At 41.9% G+C, this 16,491-nt stretch overlaps 1 protein-coding gene across 1 annotated transcript in view; it reads left to right on the plus strand.

Annotated features, from left to right (window-relative positions):
* Positions 1-14,127, plus strand: part of OTUD7B (OTU deubiquitinase 7B) — a 21,682-nt gene extending 7,555 nt beyond the window's left edge. The window contains 8 exon segments of the mRNA XM_012658932.1: positions 937-1,094; positions 1,929-2,056; positions 6,436-6,548; positions 8,531-8,658; positions 8,955-9,104; positions 9,658-9,772; positions 10,755-10,839; positions 11,809-14,127. Coding sequence (XP_012514386.1) covers positions 937-1,094; positions 1,929-2,056; positions 6,436-6,548; positions 8,531-8,658; positions 8,955-9,104; positions 9,658-9,772; positions 10,755-10,839; positions 11,809-13,017 — 2,086 coding nt within the window. The 3' untranslated portion in view covers positions 13,018-14,127.
* Positions 14,128-16,491: the final 2,364 nt, after the last annotated feature.

Consider the following 16,491-nt stretch of genomic DNA (forward strand, 5'->3'; position numbering starts at 1 on the left):
ATATGACAGGGTGACGCAGCTGGGAGTTCTGGGAAAGCTAATCAAGTATTAATATATTCCATGGGAGGAAGACTGGAGGTGGGAGATGCAGCATGGAAAGGAAGCTTTTATTTTTCATTTTGTAACCTTCTATACTAATCATATACATATAATTTTTTTAAAGCTAACAAGTTATCTAGGCTGGTGAGATTTATAAGCAAGTTTTTCTTTCTGTAAACTTCTCATTAGTGCAAGAAAACTTATAAGCATCATGCATAAAATATTTTCCTCAGGTAAATAATGGGTTGGCAATTGCGGGATAACTATACAGAATTGAGACTCATTTTTTTGGGTGTTTTTTGTATCTTATTGCTCGTGTCTTTAAAGTCACACCACACATGTGCTGACATACTCATATATGCAAGTGGTACTGGCAGAACACTTTAAATACATGCTTTGAGTTGTTTTTGTCTGACTGATGATGGATTTATGCTGAGCTTTTTTCTACAGTAAAAAATACTGGTCTCTTGATCAGAGGGAAGGAATCAGAGCCAGACCAAGTAGCCAACACATTTCAACTTATGACCTTGGCCTCATCATTTAACCCAGGGTTTCTCGACCTTGGCACTATTGACATTTTGGGCCAGATAATTCTTTGTTATGCAAGCTGCCTTGTGCTTTACATTATGTTTAGCACCATCCCTGGCCTCTACCCGCTAGATGCCAGTAGCATTCCCCACCAGTTTTGACATGCAAATGTATCTTCAGACATTGCCAGATGTCCCCTTGGACAAAATTGTCCCCATTTAAGACCCACTGATCTAACCGATCATGCTCACCAGATTCTGCTTGACTAGATATAAGTGAAAAAGATGTAAAGAGTAATAGAGTGATGGTTTTACGCTGGTAGGCTTCCTAGGGGAGGCTAACTTGCAGTTTGTTTTAGAAATAGGGAAGTGGGAAAGTCTTCATCGATAATTTGCTCCTTTTTCTCCACTGTCATGTTTTTGCAGGGCGTTTGAACTGGTGGGTGAGTGTGGACCCCACCTGTCAGAGGCTGCTTCCTTTGGCAACTACTGGAGATGGGAACTGCCTCCTGCATGCAGCCTCTCTTGGTGAGTCTTGAAAGCAGTCCTTCATTCCCCTGTAGAAAGGAAGCAATTGAGTCAGATCTCATATATGTGACTTGATCTAGCCAACCTTGATCTTAGGCAGAAGCGATGGTTCAGAGCAAGGTTGTATGTGTGTATGTGTGTGTTTGTGTGTGTTGGCACAGGAGGAGATGGGAGCAAGCCTTACCCTGGGTTTTCAGTCTTGTTTAGAGATGTGAGGAGAGCACAGAGATTAACTTGGGCCTTGCTCTGAGAGCTCACCCGTAGAAGTAATGAGCAACAGTTAAACAAGAGGTATATAGCTCTACGTGTGTGTGTGTGTGTGTGTGTGTGTGTGTGTGTGTGTGTGTGTCTAATTCTACTTACCATGTATTCTTTTGGCGTATAAAAAGGTTTTCAGCAGTCCTTTGTGATACTTACTTACTTTAAATTGTTAAGCCTGTTTGTAACTCAATATATTATTTGCCTTTAGCTTTTAAAAAAAAAGTCCTCATTTTTCCATCATCCCTCAAGCTTTTATGCTGATTTCTGTGCGCCAGGCCAGTCTTACCTGTTGCTACTCTGTATTTTAGTTTGTTAGACTTGCTTCAGGAGTAAGAGCTTCCTGTCAGGAGTTTGTGGGATGTGGTATATCCCCCACTTTCAAGTTCTCTGTCTTTGAACCTCCAGAGTAGGAACATCTTTTCTTTCTTGATTATGTACTTCTTCCCTAAATCACAGGTTTATCAAAACCTGGGCTTTAGCCTGATTTCCTTCATGCCAGGGTCTGTGTATCATAATTGGTAAGTGGAATTGAGTCAAGGTAAGGTGTCTTACGGTCATGCTTTCTTGCCACAGGGATGTGGGGGTTCCATGATCGGGACTTGATGCTGCGGAAAGCTTTGTATGCACTGATGGAGAAGGGAGTCGAGAAGGAAGCGTTGAAAAGGCGCTGGAGATGGCAGCAAACACAGCAGAATAAAGAGGTGGGAGAGCTTGGGTGGGAGCACCTTGTTTCCCAAAGTCACCCAGTGCCTACCAGTAAGAAATATCTCCAGGTATTTAGGTCAGTGTTACTCCCTTTTTAATCCTGACAATTATATAAAATGCAGATAATAACATCATAGGGTAAATGCCTTCTGGTAGTCATGAGACCTGGTGTGGGGAAGCTGAGCTCTACAGAGGAAGTAGCTAACTGTGCATTTTCACCTGATAAGTGCTCAGTAGCCTTTAGGGGCAGTCTCTTGCAAAATTAGATATAATGATTCCATAGGATTTTTGTATCGTTTTGTTTTTTTGCTTGTAATAAGGCGAGACCAATTTTTAAGGACATATGTTTTCAAACCTTATAGAAATTGACATACATACCATTTGTTTTTTATATGCTCAGTTTTAGTTTATTTAAAATTTCAGAAAACATCCCTGTTACATTGAGTTTGAATGGTACTCCTCAGGGATTTGGCAAATGGCTGTTTTTATGTAAGAAAATAACACTGGATTGTTTGTATTTTCTATCTCCATAGTAGGGGTTGGACTAACTATGACTGTTTTGTAAAAAAAAAAAAAAAATTTATTGGAACATAGTCCTGCCTTTTTCATGTATGTTCACATATGTTAACTGCTTTACTTCTACTATAGCAGGGTTGTAATATATAGCCTACAAAGCCTAAAGGTATTTACTATCTGGTCTTTTACAGAAAAAGTTTACCTATCACTTCCCTTTCCTCTGGTTCTCTCTCTGTCTTCTGTGTTTGTATCTTCTGCTCTTCATGTATATCTGTTTTTTGCCATGTTTATGGCTGAGTGTTTCTAGTGTTGAATATGGGAATATCTCTTCGAAGCTTTCCTTTTTCTTCCATCTTCTTTTTTTCTCATTTTATTACTTTATCATAACTGGAAAAATATAGAAGTAAGAGATTTATTTATTTTAGTTATTTAGAATTTTATATCCTGATGATTTAAAATATGTAAGTAAAATATGTTATGTTTCTTTCTCAAAAACAATGAATCCAGTTGTTAAAAGTAGGATGATATTAAGATCAGCATCCTGTCCTTGGTCAGCCAATCTGCCTCAGAAGATTGCTGAGGGAATAAAGTCGTAGGGGCAAAGCCACATAAATGACATTCTTTATTACCACCAAAAGCTGGGCGAGACCTTGTGGAAAGCTTCTTTTGCCTGAGCTAGAGCCAGCCTAGAATTTAGAACCCAAAGCAAATCAGTAGTCAGCTTTGCCTTCTTTGCTCTGTTGAGTTCAAATCATACCTGAACCTTAGGTTGGACCACTGAAGAGACAAGAAAAGACCAAACCTGAGCATGCCAACTAATTAAGTAGAAATGATAGAAATGGTGGCTCATGCCTATAATCTCAGCTACTCATGAGGCTAAAGCAGGAGGATTGCTTTAAGCCAGGAGTTCAAAAACAGTCTGGGTAACATAGTGAGACCCTGTCTCAAAAAAGAAAGAAAGAAAGAAAAAGAAATGATAGTAACAGAGAATAGGTATGCCCCATTCCAGTTATTAAAGCTATTATAGTTGTTATTTTAAAGATGGGGTTAGATTGTGATATTGTTTAACCAGGAGACCCAGAAATACCCAAGTTCTATCTTTGGTCAGTCACCCTTTCCTCTCAAACTCCCCAGTGGAAATACATGAATAGAGAATAGCAGCTAGTGAAGGAGCAATTGTTTTATTCCTTTTGCTCAGCACAATGTAAGTTCCATACTGAAAATGTAGCCTACCTAATTGTCTTAACTTAGACCATTCATACCATTATACTCCACCTTGGGAGTGATAGCTCCCTAGGACCAAGTACCAAACTAAGTTACTTTTGATTTTCTGGGCTTCCTTGTTTTGTGTTGAAACTGGTGCTAAAGCTCAGTCAGAACATTTTCTTAAGTGTTACGACTAGAAGTGTACACCACCTAGTGGCCGTGTATATTAAAACAGGAAGCAAAAGTAGGTGAGAGGAAGAGGGAGACAGATCCTGCTGGATGTGTATGTCAGAGTGACCAGAGCACCCCATATATAACCTGTGTGTTGTTCTCTTTAGCTTTAATTGAAATAAAATTTGTGATAGCATTTTACAAATTGGAAATAGCTTTGTAATTTTCTTATTATTAAAGTAAAATGTGCTCACAACAGTTCTTTAATTCCTATTAAATTTGTTCCTGAGGCCCCTCATGTTTTCAGTGTGAATTCTTTTACTTTGTCAGTGTGCATTTAAAAGTGTGAACTTACTTTACTACTAATATCAGCCAAATAAAATTAATAAGGTAAACTTGTCTTCTAAATCATCATATACATTCTGAAGCCAATATATTTTAAAATTGCTTATATCATTGCATGCTCTCTTTTGATAAAAATTATAGTTTTACTTAGCACATATTTATTGATCACTGGTCATATAATAGGCACGGGGAAAATTGCATACAACATGATCCTTGCCTTTAAGAGTAGTAGGAGGAGATGGACGTGTAAATACAAAATTGTAACAAAGTATAACATGTATGACTTCTATGATAGAAGTCTGTATAGCAGTTGGGGAGAGAGGGCACAAAGGAAGGAGCGGTTGATCTACCAGGGAGATTTAGGAAAGACTGCATAGAGGAGTGTTACCTGAGTTCTGTCCTGTAAGTTAAGTTGTTCACCAGGTGGATAGAGCGTGGGCTGCTCCAGGCAGAAGAAACAACTTCGACAAAAGCTCAGAGGTATAAAACAACATGGTACATTTCAGGAACTAGAACAAATTCAGTGAGATATGAGACTAGAGAAGTGGTTAGGGGCCAGAAAGTGGGCTTTGTGTTTTTTTTGGTTTTTTTTTTTTGAGACAGAGTCTCACTCTGTTTCCCAGGCTAAAGTGCTGTGGCATCAGCCTAGCTCACAGCAACCTCAAACTCCTGGGCTCAGGCAATCCTACTGCCTCAGCCTCCTGAGTAGCTGGGACTACAGGCATGTGCCACCATGCCCGGCTAATTTTTTCTATATATTTTTGGTTGTCCAGCTAATTTTTTGAGACAGAGTCTCACTCTGTTTCCTGGGCTAGAGTGCCATGGCATCAGCCTAGCTCACAGCAACCTCAAACTCCTGGGCTCAGGCAATCCTACTACCTCAGCCTCCTGAGTAGCTGGGACTACAGGCATGTACCACCATGCCTGGCTAATTTTTTCTATATATATATTTTTAGTTGTCCAGCCAATTTCTTTCTATTTTTAGTAGCGACGGGGTCTCACTCTTGCTCAGGCTGGTCTTGAACTCCTGACCTTGAGTGATCCTCCTGCCTCGGCCTCCCAGAGTGCTAGGATTATAGGCGTGAGCCACCGCGCCTGGCCCAGAAAGTGGGCTTTGTATGTAACAAATAAGGAATTTAAATTATATCTAATAGATGGTGAAGATTTTTAAAAGAATTTGTATCAGGAAGCAAACATTATCAGATTTCAATTTGAGAAAACATTTTCAAGTAGCATTGTAGAAATGGATCAGAAGAATACAAGACTGGAAGTAGTAAAACCAGTTAAGGGTGCGTTGTAGTAGTTCATGCTTAATAATTGTTGACTGAAGGGATGCAGGTGTGGCGTGAGTGAAAGAAAGAGAGGGGATAACTCCTTGGTTTCTAGCTTGGGTGTTTGGGTAATAGTTGGTACTATTCACTAAGGTATGAATATAGGAAGAAGAGTGGGTTTAGGAAGAAACAGAAGTTCTGTTTTGACTATCTAGAGATGGAGATAGCCATAGTCAGATGGAAGTCTTCAGAAGGCAGCTGGATATATGAATATAGAAATTAAGGGGAAATCTGGGCTGGAGAGGGACATTTTAGAGTCATGAACATATAGATGATAGTGGATGAGATTATGGCATTAGAAGAGATCCCAGAGGGAACCAAGGCTAAATCATTGCCACAACACCAATATATTTGGAGGAGACAGATTTCAGAGAAACAGGAGAAAGTAGTATTAGTGGAAGATAAAGGAGAAGAAAGTTTAAAGAGGAAAACAAGCCACATGAAGGTGAAGAAAGATGAGAACCAGAGAGTCCACTGAATTGGGCAATTAGGAGGTGACTGTCCTTTGCCAGAGTCAGTTAGGCAAAGTGGTATGTGGGAGGCTGGTGATAGTGTAGAGGGCAGAAACAGAAGCCAGATTACAATGGGTCAAAAAAGAATGGAAGATGAAATGTGAGAAAGATCATAGACTATTCTTTTACGGATCTCGACTATGAAAGAGAGAAGAGATTTGACTTCGTGGTACAATTGTCAACCAAGTGCTAAGAGAATAGAGAGTGGAGTAACAGTGAATAAGTTGGAATGGGTATTGCCTCTTAGAATCTAGTCTCTAATTGCTTGATGTCCCCTGTCTGTCTTCAACACAGTCAGGGCTGGTATACACAGAGGAAGAATGGCAGAAGGAATGGAATGAACTGATAAAGCTTGCCTCAAGTGAACCCCGAATGCATCTAGGTACCAATGGAACCAACTGTGGTGGGTAAGTATGACTAAGCAGGGGAGCAGGAAATAATCTTTACGAAGTTCTTACTGGGCTACCGCAGCCCAGTGTCTAGAGAGCTCTGGGCTAAGAGGATGTTAGAAGGAAAGACAGGAGCTATGGCAATGGCACAAAAGTGTATAACAGCATGGTATGTTCTAGGAACTACAGGTGTATTGCTGGAATATAGAGTATGTGGTATGAAATGAGAGATGAGGCTGGGTAGTCCATTTTTTGTGTGCCATGCTAAGGTGTGCCTTCCGCCATGCTAAGGAATTAAAATTGTGTCCCATCCAGACTTTGGAAAACTGTAGGACAAATGACCCAGTATTTTCAAAAAATAAATTGCAAGGAAAATAAAAAGGAACAGGGAACTGACAGGTTTAAAGACACTTAAGAGACATATCAACCAATTGGAATGTGTGGACATTATAAGACAATTGGGAACAATGTCTAAATGATTATTGTTAAATTCTTTTAAGTGTGAAATTAATGGTATTTTTGTTTAAAAAAGCAGTCCTTTATTTTTTAGAGATAGAAACTGAAATATATATGGATGAAATGATACGATGTCCAAGATTTACTTCAAAATAATCTGGTAGGATGGGGGTGAAGGGTGATAGGGAAATATATTGAGGTATAAGTGAAATGAGATTGACCATGTGTTTATAATTGTTGAAGCTGAGTGATGGATACATTGGAGTTTAGTATAATATTCTTTCTAGTATTGAATATGTTTAAAATTCTGAAATTTTTCATTATAGAAAATTAAAAATTATAACCTATCCAAACTTTGTTGTGCATAAGAATAATCTGGGAGAATTATTTAGAATGCAGATTTCTGCCAGGTACAGTGGCCATGCCTGTAATCGCCACACTTCGGGAGGACAGGTGGGAAGATCACTTGAGGCCGGGAGTTCAAGATCAGCCTGGGCAATATAGCGAGACCCTGTCTCTACAAAAAACGAAAAAATTATCTGGGTGTGGCAGCACAGGCCTGTAGTTCTAGCTACTCAGGAGGCTGAGGTGGGAGAATTGCCTGAGCTCAGGAGTTTGAGGTTACAGTGAGCTATGATCAAATTATTGCACTCCAGCCTTGGTGGCAGATACGCTGTCTCTTGGGGGGGGGGAAAAAAAAAAGAACAGATTTCTGGACCTTTACCCCAAGAAAGTCCAATCGAATTAGACTGAGGTAAGGCCCATAAATCCATGTTTGTAACAAGCACCCAATATTGAATAACATTAGAGGTTGGGAGACCATTGAATTTTGAGTATGTGAGTAACAGGAGCAAATTTGTCAGACTGTACTTGCACACACTGACATCAGAGTGGGTGATGAAGTGGAGAGGAGTGAGACAAGAGGCAGTTGTAGTAATTAGGAAAGAGGGCCGTGGATATGAACCAGGTCGTGGATTGAAGATAGGCCAGAGGAGACAGATAAACATGTGGGAGATGGAGTTGGTCAAGCCAGGAGATTAATTGAAGATGAGAGATAAAGCACAGTAAATATTTCACAATTTCTGATTAGGCTTATGGGTAGATGGTGAGGCCGTTCTTTAAGTAAAGGAACACAGGAAGAGAAATTTTGGAGTTTTTTGGTAAGATATGATGAGTATGATGTGTGGGTGGTTATGTATAGAGTAAGCAGGATGAGGCTATGCAGTTGTGTATTAAGCTACTAGATACAGAGAGTTGGGAGAGGTTGTTGAGCAGGATGAATATTGAGAGATAGGAATTACCTCCAGATACCTTAACACCACTTTAACCCCCAAGCCTTCAAATCTCTTTTCTTGGATTTCCCAATCTGTGAAACTGAAGTAAAAACAGCCATAGTAGCATAAAGTAATCATATCAGTTGGAAAACGAAGAAAGGACAATCCTCTTTTTTCTTTCTGCAGAACTGGTCTTCAGGGATCTCTTGTTTTTTTTCCCCCTCTCCCTTCCACTGCATCCTTTCATTCTCTCCCCTCCTGCCGTTCTAGGGTGGAGAGTTCAGAGGAGCCTGTATATGAGAGCCTAGAAGAGTTCCACGTCTTTGTTCTTGCTCATGTGCTCAGGAGGCCCATAGTTGTTGTGGCAGACACCATGCTGAGGGACTCTGGAGGGGAAGGTGAGTCAGCCAGTCAATCCTCACTCTACCCTGAGAACCCCCTTTCTGCAGAGCCTTGGGCTAAGCATTGGGAGGAAGGCAGGAAAGGGGATATATAGACAAAGTATAAATTAGAATAATGCAAAATTCTCAAGAGATTCAGTGTAAAGCAATTGGAGTTAGTTGACAGGCCTTCTTAGAAAAGAATTATTAAATGAGATGGAGTGAAAGGAGCACTCAGTTGGCAGAGTAGGGTGGAGGTATTGTCCACTGGGCAAGGACATAGCCTTATTAATAATCTTTGTGGTTTCCTGCAGCATTTGCCCCTATTCCCTTTGGAGGAATCTATCTGCCTTTGGAGGTCCCAGCCAACCAGTGTCACCGCTCCCCTCTGGTGCTTGCCTATGATCAGGCCCACTTTTCTGCACTTGTTTCCATGGAGCAGAAGGAGAATGCCAAGGAACAAGGTGCTGAATGAAGTGTCTTTTGTCTGCGTTATCTTTACTTGAGAAAATGGAATGAGAGCTAATGTAAGAGGAAAGAATTAAATGACATGCAAGCCCAGACCTTGTATGTTGATACTGTTTTACTAAATTATAAGATATACCAGGGTTTTCATTAAAAAAAGAAAAAGGTTTGGCGAAAAAATATGGTCTGTATTTCCTGTTGTGGAGTAAAGGACTTAGGTATGAAGTTCGTATGACCTTCTAAGTGATTCTTTGCAGCATTTGTCTTAATGATGACTTTGAATTCCCTGAATACACGTGAATTGGCAAGAACATCATGCGAGTTAGTTGACTGACTGATAAGGAGTCGTGGAGATTTGTGTCCTAAATCGTATACTGGGTGGTAGGGGAGACTAGCTAATTGGCTTTAATGCCAGAGGTAATTCATGCATAAGAATTGAAAAGTGACTATAAGTAGAGGCCTGTGGTATGCTTTTAGTGAAGTAATTCTGTGTTCAGCTGCCTTCCTCACTCCTCAAGGAGACTCCTTAATGGCATATTTTTTCCTCCCCAGCTGTGATCCCACTTACGGATTCAGAGCATAAGCTGCTGCCCTTGCACTTTGCTGTGGACCCTGGAAAAGGCTGGGAGTGGGGGAAAGATGACAATGACAATGTCCGATTGGCCAGGTGAGGCAGGCCTAGCCTTTTCATTCTGCTTTGTAGCTGGGATCTCTATCACATGCAGCATCCATTTCCCAGGTATTTTCCCTCAGCTCGGAGGCAAGACAGTCACATCCTAACTCCAGTGTGTTTGGGAAGATGGAGAGGTGGAAGGCAGATTGAGCACCAGGACTCTTGCATTATGCAGCTGCTTTTTCTCCCTGATGGGAATCCTGGGATCTCGATTTGTTCTTCTCTTACAATAGGAAGAATGTTCCTACACAGATACATCCCAGAATCCCCAAAACAATGATCAGAAAATCAAGATAATCAAATCACTACTTTTTATCCCAGCCCAAGTGAGAGGGGCTTCAAATATGAATAGTTGACCAAAATAGTTTGGGTTTTTGCCTTTCTGGAATTTAAACAGTGAGCAAGAAAAATACCTTCCTTCCTGCTCCTCATCCCCATTCTACCTCCCTGTAGCTTGTTAAGGCTTCCTCCTGTCCACAGCTTCCCTATGAAGAGTGTAGGAATATAAAAGCTCCTGCTCCCTTACCTCTTACCCAGTGCTTCCTTCTCTGGGCTCCTGCAACTGGGTCCCAGCTAAGAGGGTTTGATTTAAAAATCCAGAGTTTATGGATTATCAAAAGCAAAAGCTCTTCTAAATAATATTTATAGCCACAACAATAGCAATGGCTACTGTTTAGTATTTCCTGTTTTTTAGACACTGTGTTGGGCCCTTTCCAAATAGTGTTTTAATCTTCACAACAGCCCCACAGGATACATATTATTATTTATACTCATTATCGACCCCAGCTGAGTTTCAGGGAGTTGAAGTGACTTGCTCAAGGTCATAAAGCTTATAATTGATAGAGCTATAATTCAGACCCAACCCTGTTTGAGTCCCAAGCCATGTAGCCCTCTCCCACCCTTCTTCCCAGCCATGTCACACTGCTTTGCTTTTAAAAAGTCACAGGAAGTTTTTCTTTTCTTTTCCTTTTCACAGTGTAATTCTGTCCCTAGAGATCAAATTGCATCTGCTGCATAGCTACATGAATGTGAAGTGGATCCCACTATCCTCTGATGCACAGGTGAAGACTCTGCCACACCTGCCCTGGTGTGTCCTCATTTTCAGTGACAGGGAGAACAAGGAGATCTGGTAGTGATCTTCTGAATCTGAGTGGTAGCTTATGATTCAAGGTTAGAAAATGTCAGATTTTTCCTGCCTTTTCACCCTTTAGTCCCCTTTGTTTTCCACATCTCCTCTCCAACCAGGCTCTGATTGCTGATACTAAAACACATTCTTTAAGAAAAGTTTTCTGGACTTTTTTTTGTTAAACTTGAGGTTATCATTACTTTGACCCAAGCCCTCTGTAGATAGAGCTCTGTTTTGGACACCAGACTGAGACAGAATAGCTTAAAGAGCTCCAGATTCCTTGGGTTCTGAGCTAGATCAGGAACGCAGGAGAAAGGGCAAATTGATGAACTCCAATGCTGAATGTGTAAAAGTTGAGGGGATGCAAAATGGTTAGGCTTGGTTGATTGTAATTAGTCAAGACTTCCTTGAGATTAATTTTGAGCAGAATTTGGCATAGAGAAATTTATAACAAAGAACATTCTAGTGTCTGGGCCTCTCACCAAGAAGCCATGTGTTGTACAGTTGCTCATTGCTATAGAACAGTCAAGTTTTCATTTTGAAGTCTCCTTATTACTGAAGGGAGTCAAATTGCAGTGGGTGAGATAAATGTTAGATATCAGATACATCTTTTCTCGGCCCATAAGAGAGCTGGAGCCGGGGAAGGATAGTGCCCTCCAGGGTGACCCATCCCCCATCATGACTGCAGCCCTTCTCTGGAGCAAGGCAGTCACTAGGTGGTCACTCCAAGGATGGGGTTCATAAGAGTGTTACCACCCTTCTTCCACATGGCCAATTCCTATAGCAGTGGCTATAGGGAGCTCACCCATCTAGTGAGAGCTAGATGGGTGGGGTAGAGGTCCCTGGGGGCTTCTCCCACCCAGATCAATGAGATAACTGTCAGCACTGTTTTTGTCTCTTGCAGGCTCCTCTGGCTCAGCCTGAGTCCCCCACAGCCTCAGCTGGTGATGAGCCCCGGTCCACTCCTGAGTCTGGAGACTCAGACAAGGAGTCAGTTGGCAGCAGTTCTACCAGCAATGAGGGCAGCAGGCGGAAAGAGAAGTCCAAGCGAGATCGGGAGAAGGACAAAAAGAGAGCAGATTCTGTGGCTAACAAACTGGGCAGCTTTGGCAAAACCTTGGGCAGCAAGCTCAAGAAAAACATGGGAGGCCTGATGCACAGCAAGGGTTCTAAGCCTGGAGGGGTGGGAACAGGGTCAGGGATTAGCAGTGGCACTGAAACACTGGAGAAGAAGAAGAAAAACTCACTGAAGAGCTGGAAGGGTGGCAAGGAGGAGGCAGCTGGGGATGGGCCAGTATCTGAGAAGCCCACATCTGAGTCTGTTGGCAATGGAGGGAGCAAGTATAGCCAGGAGGTGATGCAAAGCTTGAGCATTATGAGGATTGCAATGCAAGGGGAGGGGAAGTTTATTTTTGTTGGAACCCTGAAGATGGGTCACCGTCACCAATATCAGGAGGAGATGATCCAGCGCTACCTTTCTGATGCTGAGGAGAGATTCCTGGCAGAACAGAAGCAGAAGGAGGCAGAGAGGAAGATCATGAATGGAGGGGTAGGGAGTGGTCCTCCTCCAGCCAAAAAGCCAGAGCCAGATGGCGGGGAGGAGCAGCTGACTGCCCCCCCAGCAGAGTCTAAGGCAATGGCATTCTCTACTGGCTATCCTGGGGGCTTTACTATCCCTCGACCTTCTGGGGGTGGAGTCCACTGCCAGGAACCCCGGAGGCAGTTGGCAGGGGGTCCATGTGGGGGGGGCCTACCACCATATGCCACCTTCCCCAGACAGTGCCCTCCTGGGCGACCCTACCCCCACCAGGACAGCGTCTCTCCTCTGGAGCCAGGCAGTCACTCCAAAGATGGAGTTCACAGGGGTGCGTTGTTACCATCCTCCTTCCGCGTGGCTGATTCCTATAGCAACGGCTACAGAGAGCCCCCTGAGCCAGATGGATGGGCTGGAGGTCCCCAGGGGCTTCCCCCAACCCAGACCAAATGCAAACAACCGAACTGCAGCTTCTATGGACACCCTGAGACAAACAACTTCTGCTCCTGCTGTTATAGGGAAGAACTGAGGAGGAGGGAACGTGAACCGGGTGGGGAGCTACTGGTGCACAGGTTCTGAATGGGTGGAACCTTGGAGGGCAAGGTGGCTAAACAAAGAAGATTAAGCTCAACTAATTGGCTCATCAAGACCCAGCCCCCATGTTGACGGGACAAATGCAGTAATATTTGTGGGAGCCTGGCTGGAAACTTTTAAGTGTGTGTGCGCTAGAGGGCTGCCAGGCTGGCAAGAGCAGGTCAGGGCTGAACGGCGCCTCAAGGGCTGTACTATTCCTTTGCAGAGCTTGACTTGATGGGACTAAGGAGGTACAAGGGGGGAAAGGTGGTGATTCTGTCTTATAACCCACCTTGGGTCCTATCCCAGGACCTAAGGAAAAGTAGTAGGGGAAGGATTGGGGTGTGTGGGGGGGAGGTGGGCAGAAGTCTGGAGGAGGAATAGGCAAGGAGATCCTCAGTAAAAAAAAAAGAAAAAAATAGACCAAAGTTCTTTAGGTTGGAAAAAAGCACATGGTGGTAGAATTGGGAGTGTGGAGGGAAATTTGGAAATTGGACAAATTTGCTATTGATTTGAATTAAGGTAGAAATTAGGGTTGTATAAATTCTTCCTCCTGAGATCTGGAAAGGCAAGGCAGTGTGCTTATGGGTGTTTGTTAGGAGGGAGGGGATAGTTTAAATCACAGTTTATTGAGATGGGAAAGGGAGGAACTTAAAAGGGGAATCGTTTTCCTCTTGAGTTTTATTTCCTTCTAAACAGTCATCTGTCATCAGTTCTAGTTTGAGAGGAGATTGCCCCCTATCTTTTCCTCATCCTTTCTGAGGGCTGAGCTCAGCTAAGTTAAGAAGGGTTATGATTTTTTTAAAAGAGACTTTTATTTAAAAACAAAAAAGTTCCCTTTGGGAAGGGGAAGAGAGTGATGAGAAGAGCAGCTGTGTGTGTTGACTTTTCTCCAGATGAATTGGTGCAGAGGTGATCTGTTTTTTAACTACTTAGCAATAACCATACGTTGGAGTTTGAGTGCAACTTGGGGAGGGATGGGGGGAATGGCAGACATTTAGCCAGACTGTTTCAAACAAAACCAAAAACCTAAATAGAGCACTACCATCCTCTGTGGTAACTGGCTGCTGCATTTCTGTAGAAAGCAACTTATTTTATTGACTAATTTTTTCTTTAAAGGAAAAGAAACAAAAAGACCCCAACAAGCAAAAACATTTTAAAAAGTGATTTTTTTTTCCTACTTAAGTGATTCTTTCTCCTTTCTCTCTACTTTTGGAGAATGAACTTAACATTCTGGCTTCTTTTGTTAAGCCATAGCTGACCTTAATCTGTGGTTAGTTTATTAAAATAAAAAAAATACTTTGTAAGAAGAGATATTTTTGATAATAGGACTGATGTTGAAACATGGGGCGTGGGTTGGGGCAATTTATAAAAAGGTAGTTAAAGAAGTATATTTTAGTGAACTATCACCACAGATCACAGATTACTCCCAATGAGCTGATCTGTCTTTGGATTTCTCCCTTTCCCTGGCCCAACCCTCTTCTCTAGAGGGTGGGAGTGGGGATGTGGACACAGTACGGGGAGCTCCTTTGCATTTTGCACAAAGCACAAGTCTGGACAGTTTATACTCTGGCCAGAGCCATTTCTAAGAGCTTTAAACTGGAAGACCTATCCTGGGCCAATTTTCCTTTTTCTTTATATTTTTTCTGGGAAAATAAATCAGCTATGCAATTGTATCCACTCCTGGGTGCATACGAAGAAGGAGAATAAGTGTACTTAAGTGTCCAGAGTATTACTGGGGCTATTTTTCTGTATTTAGATTTCTCTTTTGAGTTATGTACTCATAATCCATCCCCTGGAATGTAATCCCCACATTTGATCTAAGGCACACATGGGCCAGGGATATGTGTGCGTGTGTTGCGGGGGACTCAATTGCAAATGTTCCTTGTGCCCAGTCTGGAAAGTGTTCAATCCCATTCTTCCTCAGGAACAAAGCCAGCCAAGACTGGCCGCCTTGCTGGAACTGCTCACAGTTTAGAAAGATTCCTTTCTCCTCAGCAAACTCAAAAGTCACTTATTTTCCAAATCTGATAGTCTGTTGATTCAATCATTTCCTATGGCTATTAATTCTTAGGCTTTTATTTGAAAATAGATTGCTTATAAAGATGATGTTCCAAAGGAGGGGAAGTCTCTGGGCAGATCTGGAACCTAAGATGAGATGAGCACTCCTCTTAGGCGCAGAATTTAAGGGGTACCAAAAAACTGAGTAATCAAGATACTTTTTTAAAACTGCGGTATTTTAAAAAATTAATGTGAAAAAATTCATGTTGAACAAAATAGCAGAATCTTAAAGACAGGATCTGACAGGACCTTGATTAGAGTGAGGGAAGTGAGGCTAAATTGAGCAAGTATGGGATGAATCCTGTCTTTATTTAAATTTATGATACATTGTCCATCATGGATTTTTTACATTATTTTTGATTTTTTAAAAAATGTTGCATTGAAATAGTATTTATCTTGGTTACTGGGGTTTTGGGCACCCCTTTAAATTTTGTGCCTAAGGTGAGTGCCTTGCTCACCCCACCCTAGTCCCTGTTTCTGGTGTCTGAACAACACTGGTGAGACCACTACTGTGTGACACCTCCATCCCCTATCACACACCAAACAAGTGGCTCAAACACCCTCAATTTGCATGGCTCACCTAACTCTCCCTAAGGCCTATCATAAGATGATAGGCCTGAACCAATAGAAATGGAAACAGACCAGGGGTTTTCCCAGAGAATAAAACCAGAAAAGTTTGATTCTCCACTGGACTGCCGTGTTTGGATTTGATCCTTAGATTCTAGTCAATACTTTTGTTTTTAAAAACTAAGGACAAATGAACAAAAACAGAAACCTTGCATCGTGTTTGTTTTTGTTTTTATTTATAAATTAGCCAATCCAATTCCTTTGCCTTCTTTTCAAAGAAAAAAAGATGGAAATTTTGATGGGTGGTTTAGGGGTTCATATGGCAAAATAGGGCATTAGGCCCTATAGCTTTTTATTAAGAAATTATTTTTTATTTGGGAAGGTAACTATTTATTGAGGCTTTGAAAAGCCTCTCCATTCTAAGGATGATGGACCCTGAGACAATGGATATTTTTTTATAGTGGATAGTGAAGTTTGTTTTGCTTCATTCTTTGGAGGAGGGGTTGAGTGGGATGGGAGGTAAAGGAATAATGCCTGGGAAATGAAGACAGATCGGCTGTGGTATTTTGGGAAGATTTGGGGGTGGAAGAGGCAAGCCCATGCAGTTACTATGTTGGGGAGAAGGAAAGAAGGGGTATGTTGTAAGCACTCAAAATGAGCAAAAATTCCTTAGTTAAGGAGGGGTATGTGAGTGAAGGGGGAAGGGTAGATGCTGTAACCCTATATGAGGGATGATACCATCTCTCAGGCTTAAATTTAAGTGCACTTAGTTCCTTTAATCCAAGGCATCTGCAGTTCCTACTGAAGTTTTTAACGAAAGGCGGAGATTTTCAGGATTCTTATTTTTCCCCT

This window comes from Propithecus coquereli, unplaced genomic scaffold (assembly GCF_000956105.1).
Source record: "Propithecus coquereli isolate 6110/MARCELLA unplaced genomic scaffold, Pcoq_1.0 Scaffold59, whole genome shotgun sequence".
Classification (NCBI taxonomy): Eukaryota; Metazoa; Chordata; class Mammalia; order Primates; family Indriidae; genus Propithecus; species Propithecus coquereli.